Source organism: Microcaecilia unicolor, chromosome 1, assembly GCF_901765095.1.
Source record: "Microcaecilia unicolor chromosome 1, aMicUni1.1, whole genome shotgun sequence".
In the NCBI taxonomy this organism is placed as follows: Eukaryota; Metazoa; Chordata; class Amphibia; order Gymnophiona; family Siphonopidae; genus Microcaecilia; species Microcaecilia unicolor.
The window spans coordinates 541,671,893-541,690,986 of NC_044031.1; the positions used below are offsets into that span (position 1 = coordinate 541,671,893).

A 19,094-nucleotide genomic window follows, 5' to 3' on the forward strand; every position below is an offset into this window, starting at 1 on the left:
AATCTAAGCGGTTTGCATATTATATACAGGTACTTATTTTGTACCTGGGGCAATGGAGGATTAAAATTTCTGTGGTTACAATCAAAGCGGTTTACATATTATATACGGCTACTTATTTTGTACCTGGAGCAATCTATTAAAAGATTAAATTGTGATTCAGAGGAAATTGGAATCAATGGAAAACTTTTTTCAGGATGAAAAATCTTTGTTTTTTTAAACTTTCCAAGACAAACTGGTATTTCTGCTGAAAATATGTTAAAAACATATATGACCGAGATTCTGGCTATTAATACTAAATCCTTTCTCGTTATGACAGGGGTATTTATATTCCTCTTTCTGGGAAAGCTGTGTCTGAAGACCAATCTTTGGAAATGGAAATTTCTGAAGTTAGTTTGGAAATTTCTGAAGTTAGTTTAAATACATCAGATCTCAAGGATCGATCGAGTCTGTCTTCTTCATAAACACTGGTAGCATTATTTGTGTCAGAATCAGTAAGAGATAAGATTTTGAAACTCTCCTTTTAAATATAGAACTTAAAGATTTTGGGGTCAACAAATTAGTTTTTCCAGAAGTCGCTAAATCTACCCAGAGAAGGAGGAGGCAGTTATTACTACATCACAAGGTCCTTCAAACTTGGACCCGATTTCTTCTGAAATTTCCCTATAAATGTGACATATCTACTATAATAAAACTCACCCTCAACGTTCTGAGGACACTGACGTCAGTGAGGCCAAGCCCTGACTTCCTTCAAAAAGGTTCGAAGGTTCGTGGTGGTGAAGCCACCAAAATCGCTCCGGGCCCCGCCCTCGAGGGCGGAGCAATGGCAGAACAACAAACGGGTTGGCAGGGAGTGAGGCAGAGGGGTGGGTGGGACATCGCTCTGGGCCCCGCCCTCGCGTCAAACATCATGACGTTGGGGACGGAGCAATGGCAGAACAACGAAGGGGTTGGCCAGGGAGGGAGGGGGTGTTGGCGACGAAAACCTTGCTAGCGCCCGTTTCATTTGCTCTGAAACGGGCCTCTTTTACTAGTGGTATAATAATTGCAAGTATATTTTTTGAACCACCTCAGTTAGTTACCATAAAGATGCCCCCTCTATGGTTTTTATATATATATATATATATATATATATATATATATATATATATATATATATATATATATATATATATATGTGTGTGTGTGTGTGTGTGTGTATATATATTTTGTTTTATTGCATTTGTATCCCACATTCCCCCACCTATTTGCAGGCTCAATGTGGCTTACATAGATTTGTTAACATTGTCATTTCAGGATATCAGATCAGATACAGTTAGTAATGTATATATATATATTTATTTATTTATTGCATTTGTATCCCACATTTTCCCACCTTTTTGCGGGTTCAGTGTGGCTTACAATATGAGATGAATGATGGAAATACAGATTGTTAAAATTGGTTATGGATTACATTGTGCAGAGTTATGCGAGACACTCGAAGTGTCGTTAAGGAATGTAACAATGGAACACAAACATTAAAACGTTGGAAGGAGACAATGAGAGCTTAAAGGGCGATAATAAGGCATAGAGACATATGGTATGCATATTTCTGTGAGTAAAGGTATGAGTGATGTGAAATTATGGGGGATGAGAGTTCAGAAGTGGATGTATGATGCATTAATGAACAGTGAGTGTGGATTTTATGTGTTTTGGCTCTTTCCGTAGATTTTTTCAAAAAGATGGGTCTTCAATAATCTGCGGAAGGAAGCTTGCTCGTGGATCGTTCTTAAGTTGCGCGGCGGTGAATATAGGAGTGGTCTCCCTTATTTTTGTTGCTGTAATGTTTATGTTATTTGATTTTTATTTTCCTGTAGAATTGCTCTCCTTAATACTGACTCCGTCTCTATGTAGAGGACTTTAATTCTACGACAAATGAGGATAAGAATTACTTCTTTAGTTTATAATGTTTTCCTCATGTCTATTCTTTTTTTTTTTTTTTTTAACTTTTTTGTCCTAATATTTCTTTTTCAAGTATTATACTTGTGGATATTATTGTTAAATTAGATAAAGATGAAAAAAAAAGAATATTAGGATATCTTTAACCATCTATATTCAGCAGCACTGAGGTATCTGTTTATCTTTTTAAATATCCAGTGAACGATATCTAAATATCATTCAGCTAAATACTAGTCCCACACTTCTTTACTGAGAGGGTGGTATACACCTGGAATAGTCTAACTGCAGAGGTATAGCAATCAAAAAAGTGATAAAATTTAAGTTTGCTTAGAACATTGTTTTGATAATGAATGGGACTCTTAGGCAGACTTAGATGGACCATGCAGGTCTTTATCTGCCGTCATTTACTATGTAACTATGTAACAGACAAAGAATGAGGAAATATGGACAGCTAGACGGTACCGGTAATAAACAGAAGAAATGAGGGATTAGATCTGACATTCTGCCGAGTCCTACAAACTTTACAGTAAATGGTTGAGAGGTAAGAAAAAGTTTAGGCTTAGGTTTATTCACTTGACACACCATCTTTAAAATAAAATGGTTTACAAATACCAGACAGTGGCAATACTGCTGCATCAAATTTCAAGAAAGGCTGGGGTAACCTGCATACAGCAATCATGGTTACAATCCTATTAGCAGCAATAAGGTAAAATTATGTATCATACCTGATAATTTTCTTTCCATTAATCATAGCTGATCAATCCATAGACTAGTGGGTTGTGTCCATGTACCAGCAGGTGGAGATAGAGAGCAATCCTTTTGCCTCCCTATATGTGGTCATGTGCTGCCGGAAACTCCTCAGTATGTCGATATCAAAGCTCCATCCGCAGGACTCAGCACTTAGAGAATTACACCCGCAAAGGGACACTCTGCCCAGCTCACCACCGCCGAAACGGGGGAAGGGAATCAACCCAGCTCATCCCCACACAAGTGGGGGAGGGGAATCCGTCCAGCTCATCCCCGCGGAGCGGGGGACACCACACCCGCCGATGCGGGGGGATCTGGCTTATCCTGCAACCGCAACCGCGGGAGGAGCTGGCTGACCCTAACACCGCCGAAGCGGGAGGGATATAATGCTACCCTACTGCCGCACGAAGCGGGAGGGAGCGCCGGCAGAATTTAGGTCTCAATCCAGCCCCGTAAAATGGAGGGGTGAGGAATGCAGCAGCTCACTGTAAAACAAAATCGTCTCAACTCCAGAAGAATTCCATCAAAAAAAACTTGAACACGAAGATCCTCCTGAACAGGAACTGAAGACTAAACTTGAACCTGAAATGCAACTAGAATATAAACAGTAAAGATATCTAGGAGGGGCTATGGATTGATCAGCTATGATTAATGGAAAGAAAATTATCAATATGATACATAATTTTACCTTCCATATCATCATGCTGATCAATCCATACTAGTGGGATGTACCGAAGCAGTACTCACCCAGGGCGGGACATAGAAATCCCTGACCGCAACACTGAAGCTCCAAACCGGGCCTCCGCCCGAGCAGCCACAGCCAAGCGGTAATGACGGGAGAAGGTATGAGCCGATGCCCAAGTTGCCGCCTTACAAATCTCTTCCACGGAGATGGACCCGGCCTCTGCCATCGAGGCCGCCTGTGCTCTAGTGGAGTGAACCTTCAGCTGGATAGGCGGCACCTTCCCCGCGGCCACATAAGCCGCTGCAGTGGTTTCCTTGACCCATCGTGCCACTGTAGGCTTGGTTGCCTGCAGACCCTTACGAGGACCTGTGAACAGCACAAACAGATGATCCGACTTCCGGAAATCATTGGTCACTTCCAAGTATCTGATGATGACTCGTCTCACATCTAGATATTTGAGAGCAAAGTACTCCTCTGGGTAGTCCTCCCTACGAAAGGAGGGTAGACAGAGCTGCTGATTCACATGGAAACAAGAAACAATCTTGGGCAGGAAGGAAGGCACCGTGCGAATAGACACTCCTGCCTCAGTGAACTGCAGGAAGGGCTCTCGACAAGACAGCGCCTGGAGCTCGGAAACTCGTCTGGCTGAAGTGATAGCCACCAAAAAGACTGCTTTCAACGTCAGGTCTTTCAGAGATGGCCTCGACAAGGGTTCAAAAGGCGGCTTCTGCAAGGCTCTTAGCACTAGATTGAGATTCCACGCAGGCACCACCGAGCGCAGAGGAGGGCGTAGGTGATTAACTCCCTTGAGAAAGCGCACCACATCTGGCTGCGAGGCCAGGGAAGCACCCTTCAGGCGACCCCTAAAGCAAGCCAGAGCCGCTACCTGGACTTTAAGGGAATTGAGCGACAGGCCTTTCTCCAGACCTTCTTGCAGGAATGCCAACACTGAAGAAATTGGAGCAGTGAAGGGAGAAAGAGAGCCTACCTCACACCACGATGCAAAGGTACGCCAAACCCTGGCGTAAGCAGTAGAAGTAGAGCGCTTCCTCGCTCTCAGCATAGTGGCGATGACCTTGTCTGAGAAGCCCTTCTTCCTCAGACGCTGCCGCTCAATAGCCAGGCCGTAAGACCAAAGGGGGAGGGATCCTCCATCACCACAGGACCCTGATGCATAAGTACATAAGTACATAAGTAGTGCCATACTGGGAAAGACCAAAGGTCCATCTAGCCCAGCATCCTGTCACCGACAGTGGCCAATCCAGGTCAAGGGCACCTGGCACGCTCCCCAAACGTAAAAACATTCCAGACAAGTTATACCTAAAAATGCGGAATTTTTCCAAGTCCATTTAATAGCGGTCTATGGACTTGTCCTTTAGGAATCTATCTAACCCCTTTTTAAACTCCGTCAAGCTAACCGCCCGTACCACGTTCTCCGGCAACGAATTCCAGAGTCTAATTACACGTTGGGTGAAGAAAAATTTTCTCCGATTCGTTTTAAATTTACCACACTGTAGCTTCAACTCATGCCCTCTAGTCCTAGTATTTTTGGATAGCGTGAACAGTCGCTTCACATCCACCCGATCCATTCCACTCATTATTTTATACACTTCTATCATATCTCCCCTCAGCCGTCTCTTCTCCAAGCTGAAAAGCCCTAGCCTTCTCAGCCTCTCTTCATAGGAAAGTCGTCCCATCCCCACTATCATTTTCGTCGCCCTTCGCTGTACCTTTTCCAATTCTACTATATCTTTTTTGAGATACGGAGACCAGTACTGAACACAATACTCCAGGTGCGGTCGCACCATGGAGCGATACAACGGCATTATAACATCCGCACACCTGGACTCCATACCCTTCCTAATAACACCCAACATTCTATTCGCTTTCCTAGCTGCAGCAGCACACTGAGCAGAAGGTTTCAGCGTATCATCGACGACGACACCCAGATCCCTTTCTTGATCCGTAACTCCTAACGCGGAACCTTGCAAGACGTAGCTATAATTCGGGTTCCTCTTACCCACATGCATCACTTTGCACTTGTCAACATTGAACTTCATCTGCCACTTGCACGCCCATTCTCCCAGTCTCGCAAGGTCCTCCTGTAATCGTTCACATTCCTCCTGCGACTTGACGACCCTGAATAATTTTGTGTCATCGGCGAATTTAATTACCTCACTAGTTATTCCCTAGTTATTCACTTGTCAACATTGAACTTCATCTGCCACTTGCACGCCCATTCTCCCAGTCTCGCAAGGTCCTCCTGTAATCGTTCACATTCCTCCTGCGACTTGACGACCCTGAATAATTTTGTGTCATCGGCGAATTTAATTACCTCACTAGTTATTCCCAACTCTAGGTCATTTATAAATACATTAAAAAGCAACGGACCCAGCACAGACCCCTGCGGGACCCCACTAACTACCCTCCTCCACTGAGAATACTGGCCACGCAATCCTACTCTCTGCTTCCTATCTTTCAACCAGTTCTTAATCCATAATAATACCCTACCTCCGATTCCATGACTCTGCAATTTCTTCAGGAGTCTTTCGTGCGGCACTTTGTCAAACGCCTTCTGAAAATCCAGATATACAATATCAACCGGCTCCCCATTGTCCACGTTTGCTTACCCCCTCAAAAAATGCATTAGATTGGTGAGGCAAGACTTCCCTTCACTAAATCCGTGCTGACTTTGTCTCATCAGTCCATGTTTTTGTATATGCTCTGCAATTTTATTCTTAATAATAGCCTCCACCATCTTGCCCGGCACCGACGTCAGACTCACCGGTCTATAATTTCCCGGATCTCCTCTGGAACCCTTCTTAAAAATCGGAGTAACATTGGCTACCCTCTAGTCTTCCGGTACTACACTCGATTTTAGGGACAGATTGCATATTTCTAACAGTAGCTCCGCAAGTTCATTTTTTAGTTCTATTAATACTCTGGGATGAATACCATCAGGTCCCGGTGATTTACTACTCTTCAACTTGCTGAACTGACCCATTACATCCTCCAAGGTTACAGAGAATTTGTTTAGTTTCTCAGACTCCTCCGCTTCAAATATTCTTTCCGGCACCGGTGTCCCCCCCAAATCCTCCTCGGTGAAGACCGAAGCAAAGAATTCATTTAATTTCTCCGCTACGGCTTTGTCCTCCTTGATCGCCCCTTTAACACCATTTTCGTCCAGCGGCCCAACCGACTCTTTGGCCGGTTTCCTGCTTTTAATGTATCTAAAAAAATTTTTACTATGTATTTTTGCTTCCAACGCTAATTTCTTCTCAAAGTCCTTTTTTGCCCTCCTTATCTCCGCTTTGCATTTGGCTTGGCATTCCTTATGATCTATCCTGTTACTTTCAGTTGGTTCTCTTCTCCACTTTCTGAAGGATTGTTTTTTGGCTCTAATGATTTCCTTTATCTTACTGTTTAGCCACAGGCCCTGCTCCGCTGGCAGCCGCAGAGGGCCGTCCACTGAGAGCCTGATCAAGTCCGCATACCAGGGACGTCTGGGCCAGTCCGGACCCACCAGGATTATCCGGCCCGGATGCTTTGCCACCCGGTCTAGTACCCTGCCCAACATGGGCCAGGGCGGGAACACATAGAGAAGCTCCTGTGTCGGCCACTGTTGGAGAAGAGCATCTATTCCCAGAGATCGAGGGTCCCGTCCTCTGCTGAAAAAGCACGGCACTTGGCAATTGGCCGATGACGCCATCAGATCTAGGCTCGGCTGGCCCCAGCGCTTCGTGATGTCCAAGAACGCCTGAGCAGATAGCTGCCACTCTCCGGGATCCAAGGTATGGCAACTGATAAAGTCCGCCTTGACATTCATGACTCCTGCAATGTGGGCCGCCGACAGCTGTTCCAGGTTCGCTTCCGCCCACTGGCAGAGATTCATGGCCTCCTTGGCTTGAGGGGCGCTCTTGGTACCTCCCTGGCGATTGACATAGGCCACAGCCGTGGCATTGTCCGACAGGACCCATACTGGCTTCATCGCCAGTACCGGGAGAAACTCCAAAAGCGCCAACCGAATGGCTCTGAGTTCCAGGAGGTTGATAGACCACTTTGCCTCTGCAGGAGCCCAGAGCCCCTGCGCTGTCCTTCCCAAGCAGTGGGCTCCCCAGCCCATCAAAGAGGCGTCCGTCGTGACAACAACCCACTCCGGGTTCAAAAGAGGCATTCCTGCGGACAGCTTGTCTGGCCTCAGCCACCAGCTCAGCGCCTTGCGCACCGCTGGATCCAAGGGAAGGCGCACAGCGTAATCCTCCGACACTGGAGTCCATCGCTGCAGCAGAGAGTGCTGTAGAGGTCTCATATGGGCCCTGGCCCAGGACACTACTTCCATCGTGGCTGTCATAGAGCCCAACAGCTGCACATAGTCCCAAGCCCGAAGAGGAGAGGCTACTAGGAACTGGTCCACCTGAGCCTGAAGCTTGACAATCCGATTGTCTGGCAGAAACACTCTGCCCACTTGGGTGTCGAAACGAACTCCCAGATACTCCAGGGACTGAGTCGGGTGCAGCTGGCTTTTCTCCCAGTTGATGATCCACCCCAGGGAGCTCAAAAGAGCAATCACCCGGTCCGAAGCTCTGCCGCACTCTGCATAAGAGGGGGCTCGGATCAACCAGTCGTCCAGATAAGGATGGACTTGTACTCCTTCCTTGCGTAGGAAGGCCGCAATGACCACCATTACTTTGGAGAAGGTCCGCGGAGCAGTAGCCAACCCGAACGGGAGGGCTCTGAACTGGAAGTGTCGGCCCAGGACTGCAAAACGCAGAAAGCATTGATGAGGAGGCCAGATGGGAATATGTAAGTAAGCTTCCTTGATGTCCAAGGATGCCAGGAACTCCCCTGCCTTCACTGCCTCTATAACAGAGCGGAGAGTCTCCATTCGGAAGTGTCAAACTTTCAAGGCCCGATTGACCCCTCTGAGGTCGAGGATAGGCCGTACAGAACCTCCTTTCTTTGGTACCACAAAGTAAATGGAGTAACGTCCCTTGCCAAGCTGATCTTCTGGCACCGGAACGACCGCACCCAGGCGGATCAGATTGTCCAAAGTCTGCTGCACTGCCACAGCTTTGACCGGAGACTTGCAGGGAGAGTGCACAAACCCGTCTCTTAAGGGTCAGCAGAACTCTAGCTTGTAGCCGTCTCTGATGACTTCCAGCACCCAAGCGTCTGAAGTTACCCTGGTCCACTCGCCCAGAAACGAGGATAGGCGTCCTCCAATCTGCTCTGAGCCATGGACCAGGGCCCCATCATTGGGTACGAGACCCTGGGGGAGGACCGGAGGACGCACCTCCGGGACGGCGGTCTCTGCAAAAGGAATGCTGCTTGGGGGAGAAGTTCCTCTTGAAGGAAGAGAGGGCAGAGGAGCTCGATTTGCCCGGGCGATACCGACGGGCTTCCTGAAACCGTCCTTTGGAGGAACCGGGGCGGGCACCACTGGCCCGAGCCCTGACCTCCGGTACCCTCTTGCCCGGTCACAATCTTGTCCAGCTCGACCCCAAAGAGCAGCTTGCCTTTAAAAGGCAACTTAGCCAGGCGAGACTTAGAGGCGTGGTCAGCAGACCAATGCTTCAGCCAAAGCCACCGCCGTGCAGAGACTGTCTGAGCCATACCTTTAGCCGAGGCTCTCAAGACATCATACAGCAAGTCTGCCAAGTAGGCCAAGCCCGATTCTAGGGCCAGCCAATCAGCCCTCAAGGAAGGATCCGAGGGGGAAGCCAGCTGCACAATCGTCAGGCATGCCCTGGCCACATAGGAGCCGCAAACTGAGGCCTGCAAACTTAAAGCAGCCGCCTCGAAGGACGACTTTAAAGCCGCCTCCAATCTTCTGTCTTGGGCGTCCTTTAGGGCCGTGCCACCTTCCACTGGCAACGCCGTTTTCTTAGTCACCCCAGTGATTAAAGAATCCACGGTAGGCCAAAGAAAGGCCTCCCGTTCACCTTCAGGCAGAGGATAGAGGCAGGACATAGCCCTAGCCACTTTAAGGCTCACTTCTGGGAAATCCCATTGAGCCGAAATCAAGGTGTGCATGGCTTCATGCACGTGGAAGGTTCTAGGCGGGCGCTTCGTCCCCAGCATAATGGCAGAGCCAGCAGAGGCTGAGGGAGAGACGTCCTCCGGAAAGGAAATCTTCAAAATGCTCATGGCCTGCACTAACAGGTTGGGCAAATCCTCTGAGCGAAAGATCCGCGCTGCAGAGGGGTCATCCGCTCCAGCCGAGCGGGAATCCGTCTCCTCCAAGGAATCCCCAAAGGACCGTTGGGAGAACTCAGATACGCTGCCCTCATCTACATCAGAGGAGACCGAGTTCTCTAGGGCCTGGAAATCCACCCGAGGGCGTTTGCTTCCGGAGGCCTCAACCCCTTTATCAGACAGGGGAGCGGGGCAGCGTTTTGCATAAGAAAAGCCTGATGCAGCAGCAAAATGAACTCAGGGGAGAAACCCCCCAAACTGTGCACTTCTGCAGCCTGGGCCACGGCCCTAAACGCACCCTCAACCGGCGCTCGCAAGAGCGGGGGAGAAACATGCTGCGCATCCAACATGGCGTCCGGCGCGAAACTCCGAGGAGCCGCGCGGGAAGAACGGCGCTTAACTTTTGCTGCTTTCTTGCCGTCACCCGAATCAAGGGCGACCATAGCATTAACGTCTCCCACCTCAAGGGCGGCCCAAGAAGAAGCCGTCCGAGCAGAGTGGCCGTCCAAAATGGAGGGGGCGAGCAGCGGGGGATGGGCGCTTATGGCTGGAAAAACCGCCGCACCGGAGGAAGAACCGGGACACTGACCGGACTCCAAACTGACGCTCAAAAAAGGCGATTCAGGCTTTGAAACCCCCGCATCCCCGTTAGACACGCCCTCCGACGCCATAAGCCACGTGGAGACCGATCGGGGAACCCCCTGCCTGCTACAAAAGGTAAAAATTACCTGCTTCTCGCTCCGAGCTGTAACGAACTGGTGTCCCAGTGAGCAGCTGCAATAAACGCTGATATAAACGTTGAAATAAACGCCCTTAAAGGACGTTCAAAAAAAATTTTTTTTTTAAACGGAGCCAGCGGGAGGGGGAGAAAAGGAGGGACCTGGCGCCACCAGGTTTGCACTTGCTCAAGAAGAGCCCTCAACTCTCAACCCCAGATACTCAACAAAACCTAAGAATTAGGCTTGGAGACCTAGCCAGATCTGCTGCTGTGTGTGACCACCACCTGCTGAGATAGAGAACATACTGAGGAGTTTCCGGCAGCACATGACCACATATAGGGAGGCAAAAGGATTGCTCTCTATCTCCACCTGCTGGTAGATGGACACAACCCACTAGTCTATGGATTGATCAGCATGATGATATGGAAGACACTTTCAAACTTTCAAGAAGGTTGAGGTAATCTGCAATGGCATGGAATAGTTCCAATCCTAATAATGGAGTATGAGACAACTGGATATATATTTTTTTAATGTCACTAATATTTGGTAGCTGTTTGATTATAAAATTTGGTGGCAAAACACGTGAGGGAGCCTGGGCGAGATTAAATATTGAGCTTGTAAGAATCAAGGAGGAAGACAAGGCCTGAAATAGGCAACAGGGTTGATCAGACACCCAAGTGAATTACATCACCGCATGTTGCTGAGACAGAACAGCTCCCCCAGAGCTCAGAACTTAGTATAAAAGTTCTAAGCATGTATGACCCTTACCGCATGCAACAGTCATCTCAGGTCATCAGTTATTTCTATAGGTCAAGAATGAATGCAACTCATGGGGAGGTGGGAAGAATTGTGTGCTTGATCAGTCCTGCTGTGTATGGAAAACACTAGTTATAGCTGAGCAGCAATCCTTTTTCCATGGTCAAGCAGGACTGAATCAGGCATACAGGTGAGCAACTCCCATTCTGCTTATGTGTTTATGCATTGTCCTTTCTGTGAAGGTCATACATCGAAACAGGGCAAAATTTGCAGCATTTCACAGATAGATTAGCTAGTACAGCTTGAGCACATATACTGTCTCTTAGCATGGATTGGTCCAAGCAGTAATGTGAGATAAAGGTATGCAAGTGAGACCAGGTTGCTGCTCTAGAAATGAAACATTTGTTAAAATAGCTAAGTAGCTTCAGTGCTCTAATTGATTAGATTTTAGAGGTGAAAGGAGGACCAGCTTCTTCATAACAGAACTGAATGCATCATGTCAGCCAATATGCTACAGTACTTTTGGTGACTGGTATGCCATACTGCTGTGTAGACTTTCAGTTCTTTTGAGATAGTGAGAGGCCACTGACAGTTCAGACAATAGAGGACTTTCTTGCGTGGATTCTTATGAGGCTTTGGGTAGGAAGTACTTTTCACTCAACAACATGGTAAGGCATTGCCGGTGTCTTGTTTTACAGACCTCCAGGTAACTGGAACGAAGGCCAGACCAACTTCATGGACTTCATTTCAAACACATGTGTAACCAACTCCAATACACTAGTACTAGGAGACATCAACCTTCACTTAGAAGACTCAAACTCTATCAACACACGAGAATGTAAGGAATTCCTCCACCTATGGGATTTCAAATGGCCACAAATGCAAGCAACCCACGTCAAAGGACACACACTCAATCTCATCTCATACAAACTTTCAACAGACCAAAACTTAATAATAACAGATATTACAAGGACAGAAACACCCTGGACCAACCACTACAAACTAAACTTATCCCTACAGTGGCGGAAGAACACATATCCTACAGCACTAGAGGTCAAGTAGACACGAAAACATTCTGGCAACTAATATACAATAACAAATGGACTCCGCATACTACCTATTAGAATGGGATAAAAGATGCAAAAGCATACTAGATGAAATAGCACCCTTACGAACAAGAACCTTGCGTAAGCATAACTCGATACCATGGTTTAACGACGAACTGAAAAAACTAAAAACTCAATCCAGGAAACTCGAATGAGCATGGAAAAAAATAAAAGATGAACACACACTCAATGAATGGAAACCAACACAAAGAAAATACAAATACAAAATAAGACAGACCAAAAGAACATACTATAAAACAAAATAGGGACAGATTACAAAGACATGAAGAAATTATACCAGCTCGTGAACAAGCTCCTAGACACCAACATGGTCACTACAACAAACACAGACATCCCATCTGCAGATAAACTTGTTAAGTATTTCAATGAAAAAATTGTAAACCTACGCAACACGCTACCTCAGGACAACAGTGACATCAAAAACTTCCTCAATGAGCTGGACCCAACCATTGGAGAATACCCGGCTGACCGTACCTGGTCAAACTTCACCTTCCTCACCGTCAAAATAGTTAGCCAAGCGCTTAGCAGGTTCTCCCACATTCACTGCAAACTAGATGCCTGTCCCAGCTACCTAATGAAATCCGCCTCTGACCGCTTCATAGCAGACCTCACATCCCACCTAAATTACATGCTTCAGCAAGGCCTCTTCCCCAAGGAAAATGGCAATATCCTACTCACCCCGATACCAAAAGATACTAAGAAAAATACAAACAAAATCACTAACTACCGTCCAGTAGCATCTATCCCGTTGGCAGTCAAACTGATGGAAAGCATGGTAACCAAACGACTCACGGACTATATAAACAAATTCTCAATACTACACGAATCACAGTCAGGATTTCACCCCCTCCACAGCACTGAAACAGTATTACTCACTCTCCTAGCCAAATTCAAACAGGAAATAGCAATTGGCAAAAACATCCTTCTCCTCCAATTCGACATGTCCAGTGCATTCGACATGGTAAACCATAATATACTAGATAACTTCGGGATTGGTGGAAACATACTTAGCTGGATCAAGGGTTTCCTAACCACAAGAACATACCAAGTAAAATCTAACTCAAACATATCATCACCATGGAAAGCAGACTGTGGAGTACCACAAGGATCACCACTATCTCCGATCCTCTTCAACCTAATGATGACCCCACTAGCCAAGTCATTATCCAACCAAGGCATCAACCCTTTCATCTATGCAGATGATGTCACAATATGCATTCCTTACAATACTAAATTGACAGAAATCACTAACAAAATCAAGCTCAGCCTGAATATCATGGACTCATGGGCAAATGCATTTCAACTAAAACTCAACAAAGAAAAAACACATTGTCTCATCCTCACATCCCAACACAGCACGGACAACCCCACAAGTATCAACACCACAGACTACACCCTCCCTATCTCAGAAAGCCTGAAAATCCTCGGTGTTACAATGGACTGAAACTTAACACTAGAGAGCCAAGTGAAATCCACAACAAAGAAAATGTTCCACTCAATGTGTTAACTCAAATGTGTGAAGCAATTCTTCCTGAGGGATACATTTTGTAACCTGATACAGTCAATGGTACTAAGCCACGTCGACTACTGCAATGGTATTTATGCGGGATGCAAAAAACAAACCTTAAAGAAACTCCAGACCACTTAAAACACAGCAGCTAGACTTATATTTGGAAAATCACGATATGAAAGCGCAAAACCCTCCGCGAAAAACTTCACTGGCTCCCAATCAAAGAACGCATTGCTTTCAAAATCTGCACCCTGGTTCACAAAATTATCTACGGTGAAGCCCCGGGATACATGACAGACTTGATCGACCTACCAGCTAGAAACACATTCGAATCAACACGAGCATATCTAAACCTGCACTACTCAAGCTGCAAAGGGCTAAAATACAAATCAACTTACGCATCCAGTTTCCTACATAAGCACGCAGCTGTGGAATGCATTGTCAAAAGCCTTGAAAATGACATACGACCACCTCAACTTCCAGAAAACACTAAAATCTAACCTGTTTAAAAAGGCATACTCTACTGATCCAACCTAAATGCCTGATCGCTGCAACACAACATAACTAAAGAATGTAATGGACATAACACAACTCTCCTCCAATACAATTCCCTAAGGTGGCTGTGCCACACGAACTTTACCGACCACAACATCACCTTGTATTTGTTCACACCGGTGACGGCAAACGCCTCTCCAGTACTATGTAAGCCACATTGAGCCTACAAATAGGTGGGAAAATGTGGGATACAAACGTAACAAATAAATAAAATGACATTAACCCCCCTGTTTACAAAGCCATGCTAGCAGCTGCCAGTGCGCTAATGCCGACACAGCCTAATCACTTTGAATGGGCTGTGTCGGCATTGCTGTGCGGCAGCTGCTAGCACGGCGTTGTAAACAGGGGAGGTTAATGTGAGCAAGTATAAAGGGATATGGGAAAGAGGAACCCAAACTATAGCTATGTGATGCAAGGTTCCACATTAGGAATCACCGTCCATGAAAAGGATCTAGGTGTTATCGTTGATGGTACGTTGAAACCCTCTGCTCAGTATGCAGCATCAGTTAAGAAAACAAATATAATGTTAGGAATTATTAGGAATGGAATGGAAAATAAAGATGAGAATGTTATAATGCCTTTGTATCGCTCCATTGTGTGACCAAGGTATTGGCCTGCTTATCCGACATTGCTGCCTTGATGTCCAACCGCCACCTGAAACTGAACATGGCCAAGACCGAGCTTATTGTCTTCCCACCCAAACCCACTTCTCCTCTCCCTATCTCAGTTGAAAACACCCTCATCCTCCCCGTCTCATCTGCCCGCAACTTCGGAGTCATCTTTGACTCCTCCCTCTCCTTCTCTGCGCATATCCAGCAGATAGCCAAGACCTGTCGCTTCTTCCTCTATAACATTAGCAAAATTCGCCCTTTCCTCTCTGAGCACACCACCCGAACTCTCATCCACTCTCTCATTACCTCTCGCCTTGACTACTACAACCTACTCCTCACTGGCCTCCCACTTAGCCATCTATCCCCCTTCAGTCCATTCAGAACTCTGCTGCACGTCTTATCTTCCGCCTGGACTGATATACTCATATCACCCCTCTCCTCAAGTCACTTCACTGGCTTCCGATTAGGTACTGCATACAGTTCAAGCTTCTCCTACTAACCTACAAATGCACCCGATCTGCAGCCCCTCCCTACCTCTCTACCCTCATCTCCCCCTACGTTCCTACCCGTAACCTCCGCTCTGAAGACAAATCCCTCCTTTCAGTACCCTTCTCCACCACCGCCAACTCCAGGCTCCGCCCTTTCTGCCTCGCCTCACCCCATGCTTGGAATAAACTCCCTGAGACCATTCGCCAGGTCCCCTCCCTGCCCATCTTCAAATCCTTACTCAAAGCCCATCTCTTCAATGTCGCCTTCAGCACCTAACCACCATACCTCTATTCAGGAAATCTAGACTGCCCTAACTTGACATTTCATCCTTTAGATTGTAAGCTCCTTTGAGCAGGGACTGTCCTTCATTGTTAAACTGTACAGCGCTGCGTAATGCTAGTAGCGCTCTAGAAATGTTAAGTAGTAGTAATAGTAGTAAATACTGTGTGTAATTCTGGTCACCATATCTTAAAATTAAAAAAATAGGGGATCATTTTCAAAGCACTTAAGACACACAAAGTACCATAAGTTGCTATGTATGTCTAAGTACTTTGAAAATTAGCTCTATAGCAGTATTAGAAAAGATACAGAGAAGGGCAATGAAAATGATAAAGGGAATGGGACGATGGCCCTATGAGGAAAGGCTAAAGTGGCTAGGACTCTTCAGCTTGAAGAGACAGCTGAGGGAAGATATGACTGAGGTTTATAAAATACTGAGTGGAATGGGTAGACATGAATCCTCAGTGGAGGAGGGTGAATGGTGGAGTACTCCAAGGATCTGTACTGGGACCGATGCTATTTAACATTTATAAACGATCTAGAAATGGGAACAATGAGTGAAATGATTAAATTTGCAGACGACAGAAAACCTTAGTTGTTAAAACACAAGCAGACTGTGAAAAATTGCAGGAAGACCTTAGGAAAGTGGAAGACTAGGCATCCAAATGGCAGATGAAATTTAATGTGCACAAATGCAAAGTGATTCACATCGGGAAAAGTAATTCAAATCTTTGTTACCTAATGTTAGCTTCCACTTTAGGAGTCTGCACCCATCTAGGGGTCATCGTGGACAATACGCTTACATCTTCTGCCCAGTGTGTGGCAGCAGCCAAAAGAGCAAACAGAATGCTAGGAATTATTAGGAAAGGGATTAAAAAATAAGACAAAAATGCTATAATGCCTCTGTATCACTCCATGGTACGATCTCACCTTGAGTACTGTGTGCAATTCTGGTCACCATATCTCAAAAAAGATATAATGGAATTAGAAAAGGTTCAAAGAAGGGCAGCCAAAAGAAGGGGATGGAAATCTTCTCATATGAAAAAAGGTTTCAGAGGTTAGGGCTTTTCAGTTTGGAAAAGAGATAGCTGAGGGAGGATATGATGTTTAGGAAGGGTTAAAGCAGCTGCCAAAATTCCCTTGCTGTTGGCATCATGTACTTATTGTAATCAATGACTATGCTTCTTCGTCTTTGCTTGATGTCTACTACTACTTATTTCTATAGAGCTAATAAGAGGTACACTGTGCTATACCCAAACATGTGTCCCTCATTGGCACCTCTCTGTGTCAGTATCAATGTAGCAGAATTCTTTGCTTGCACTGAGTGAGACTTAGCCAATGCTTTCTCTTTATGGCCTCTACTGGAGTTTGACCTTGAGGCAGAGTGATGCTTCCTGGATATCATCAGTATTTGATGTAGATTCAGGGCCCTGCAACATCATACCAACAACCTGATGGATCTGGGTAGAATTTAGGGGATCTGAAGAGCTTTTCCATGTGTTCTTGATGGTGACAAAGACCCCTAAGTCCCTTAAATGTCATTGTTTGGCTGATGTTTCAGCTAGGTATATCATGCCTTGGCCCCAGACAGGGTAAGCATATTTCATGGGTATCTGTGTCTGACATGAAGCAGCCACATCAGGTGTAATTTCTGAGACATAAGACAGTGAAATCAAATGACTTGACGGTAAAAATTTGACAGATGCTGCTCGATAGACCATTATTGATGCAAACTATAGCCATGCAAAACAAAACAAAACAAAAAGGTCTACTTTAGCACTCAATGAAAAACCTAACAATCTAACATGATGCATTCTAATAGGAAAGGGAAGTGGAACAGATGCTGTGAAACCATGAATAAAGCAAATTTTGACTAAAAAGCAAAATTACATCATAAGGAAATATTCACTGTTGGGCTTGTGAAAATAAAGGACCCAAGACAATGGCACTGGCACAGGAACTCCTGTATATGCTCAGTAGACCATGCCAGAAAGTTCTACAGTTTGTAAACATTGCTCTGATCCTGGGTTCCTTCGGATGATGTTACCCAGTTGTGAGGAACTGTATCCTGCTTGTTCTCAGAGAAAGCAAATTTGAAACTGATACCTTTGTTGCTGAAGGTTCTCGAGACTTGACTATGGGTTCCTCATATATTTTTCTGTATGTACTCAAAGAGCCAAAAATTCCAGGGTTTACAAATTCAATTAGTGCATAAAATTCTTGAAGGTCATTTTGAACTGGGGTGCCTAAAGAGAAGAGAAAAATAAGAAAATTAAAATTTGAAAATAAACAATTTCTAAAGCTTCATAAATCTTTTTTAAAAAATTAAAGTGAATAGAATTTATAGGCATTCATAAGGATATTATAAGAAATTATCCCTCAAATCTTTTAATTTCCAACAGTATAGGTTTGATTTTGTCTTGTCCTTTGATATTAATAATAAACTCAAAGGATTGGAACTTTACCTTGAGTCTTCCTCTGTTTCCCTAGCTTGCAACTCTATTATGGTAGCAAAAATGACAAAGAAATTGGTGGCAACTTACGGACTAATTAATTTATCAAGGCAAAAGCTTTTGTAGTAACATAGTAAATGACAGGAGATAAAGACCATCCAGAAAGGTGGCCAAGATTATATGTGCGACTTCTTATGAGTCCCCCATAACCACCACCATTTTTGTCTTTAGGATTGTAACTGACATTCGGTGCATCTACCCCCTCTTTGCCTCTCTCTCTCTCTTTTTTTTTTTTTTTTTAATTTCTTAGTGTGAAAATTAAATTTTACTGTGAGTGGAAATGCTCAATACTTTCTTTTCATCTTTATGCTATATAGGGAACTTCTGTGTTTATTTCACGTCTGTTTGAATTCTGCACTGTTTTTCGGCCCCACCACTTCCTGTGGAAAAGCATTCCACTCCCTCCGTGAAAAAGTATTTCCTGATGTTGCTTTTTAATCTTCCCTCCTTGCAACTTCATTTCATGCCCTCTTGTACTATTCCCTCTCTGTTTATGACAAAGATTGTTTTGTTCCTTACTCTCTTTCAAGAATTTAAATGTCATATCTCCCCTGCTCCTCATCTAATATTTAAAAGATCCGTCTTCTCATCGCAATGGAAACTGCCTTGACCACTCTCGCTGCACCAACTCAGTGGTTGATAAAGCCTCCGATTTGAGATAATTTAGCTGAAAGCTGGAAAAGTCACCATATTCCCACATACTTTCCAACAAGCTGGTCAAAGAAGTTTGGGGATCAGCTAAATGGACTAGTAAATTGACTGCAATGGTGGCTATCTTACAGGAGAGGAATGCTGCAACCAAACCCCCTCTGATATCCGGATTGGATTGAATATCTCTAATCAAAGGGTCAAGGGGCAGGACGAACAAGATAAGGGACAAGAGACAGCCCTGCCAAGTGCCTCGGAAAATTGAGAAGGGATCCGATTGTAAGCCATTAACTGCCTGAGGATTTGTGTATAAAAGTGTGTACAA

The 19,094-nt window shown here is 45.3% G+C and overlaps 1 protein-coding gene across 3 annotated transcripts in view; it reads right to left on the bottom strand.

Annotated features, from left to right (window-relative positions):
• The window catches only part of RAD54B (RAD54 homolog B), a 270,430-nt gene that overhangs the window by 19,578 nt on the left and 231,758 nt on the right, over window positions 1-19,094 (bottom strand). For all 3 annotated transcript variants that reach the window (XM_030216676.1, XM_030216683.1, XM_030216692.1), the window contains one exon: window positions 17,715-17,854. In XM_030216676.1, coding sequence (XP_030072536.1) covers window positions 17,715-17,854 — 140 coding nt within the window. The remainder of the gene's footprint in view (window positions 1-17,714; window positions 17,855-19,094) is intronic.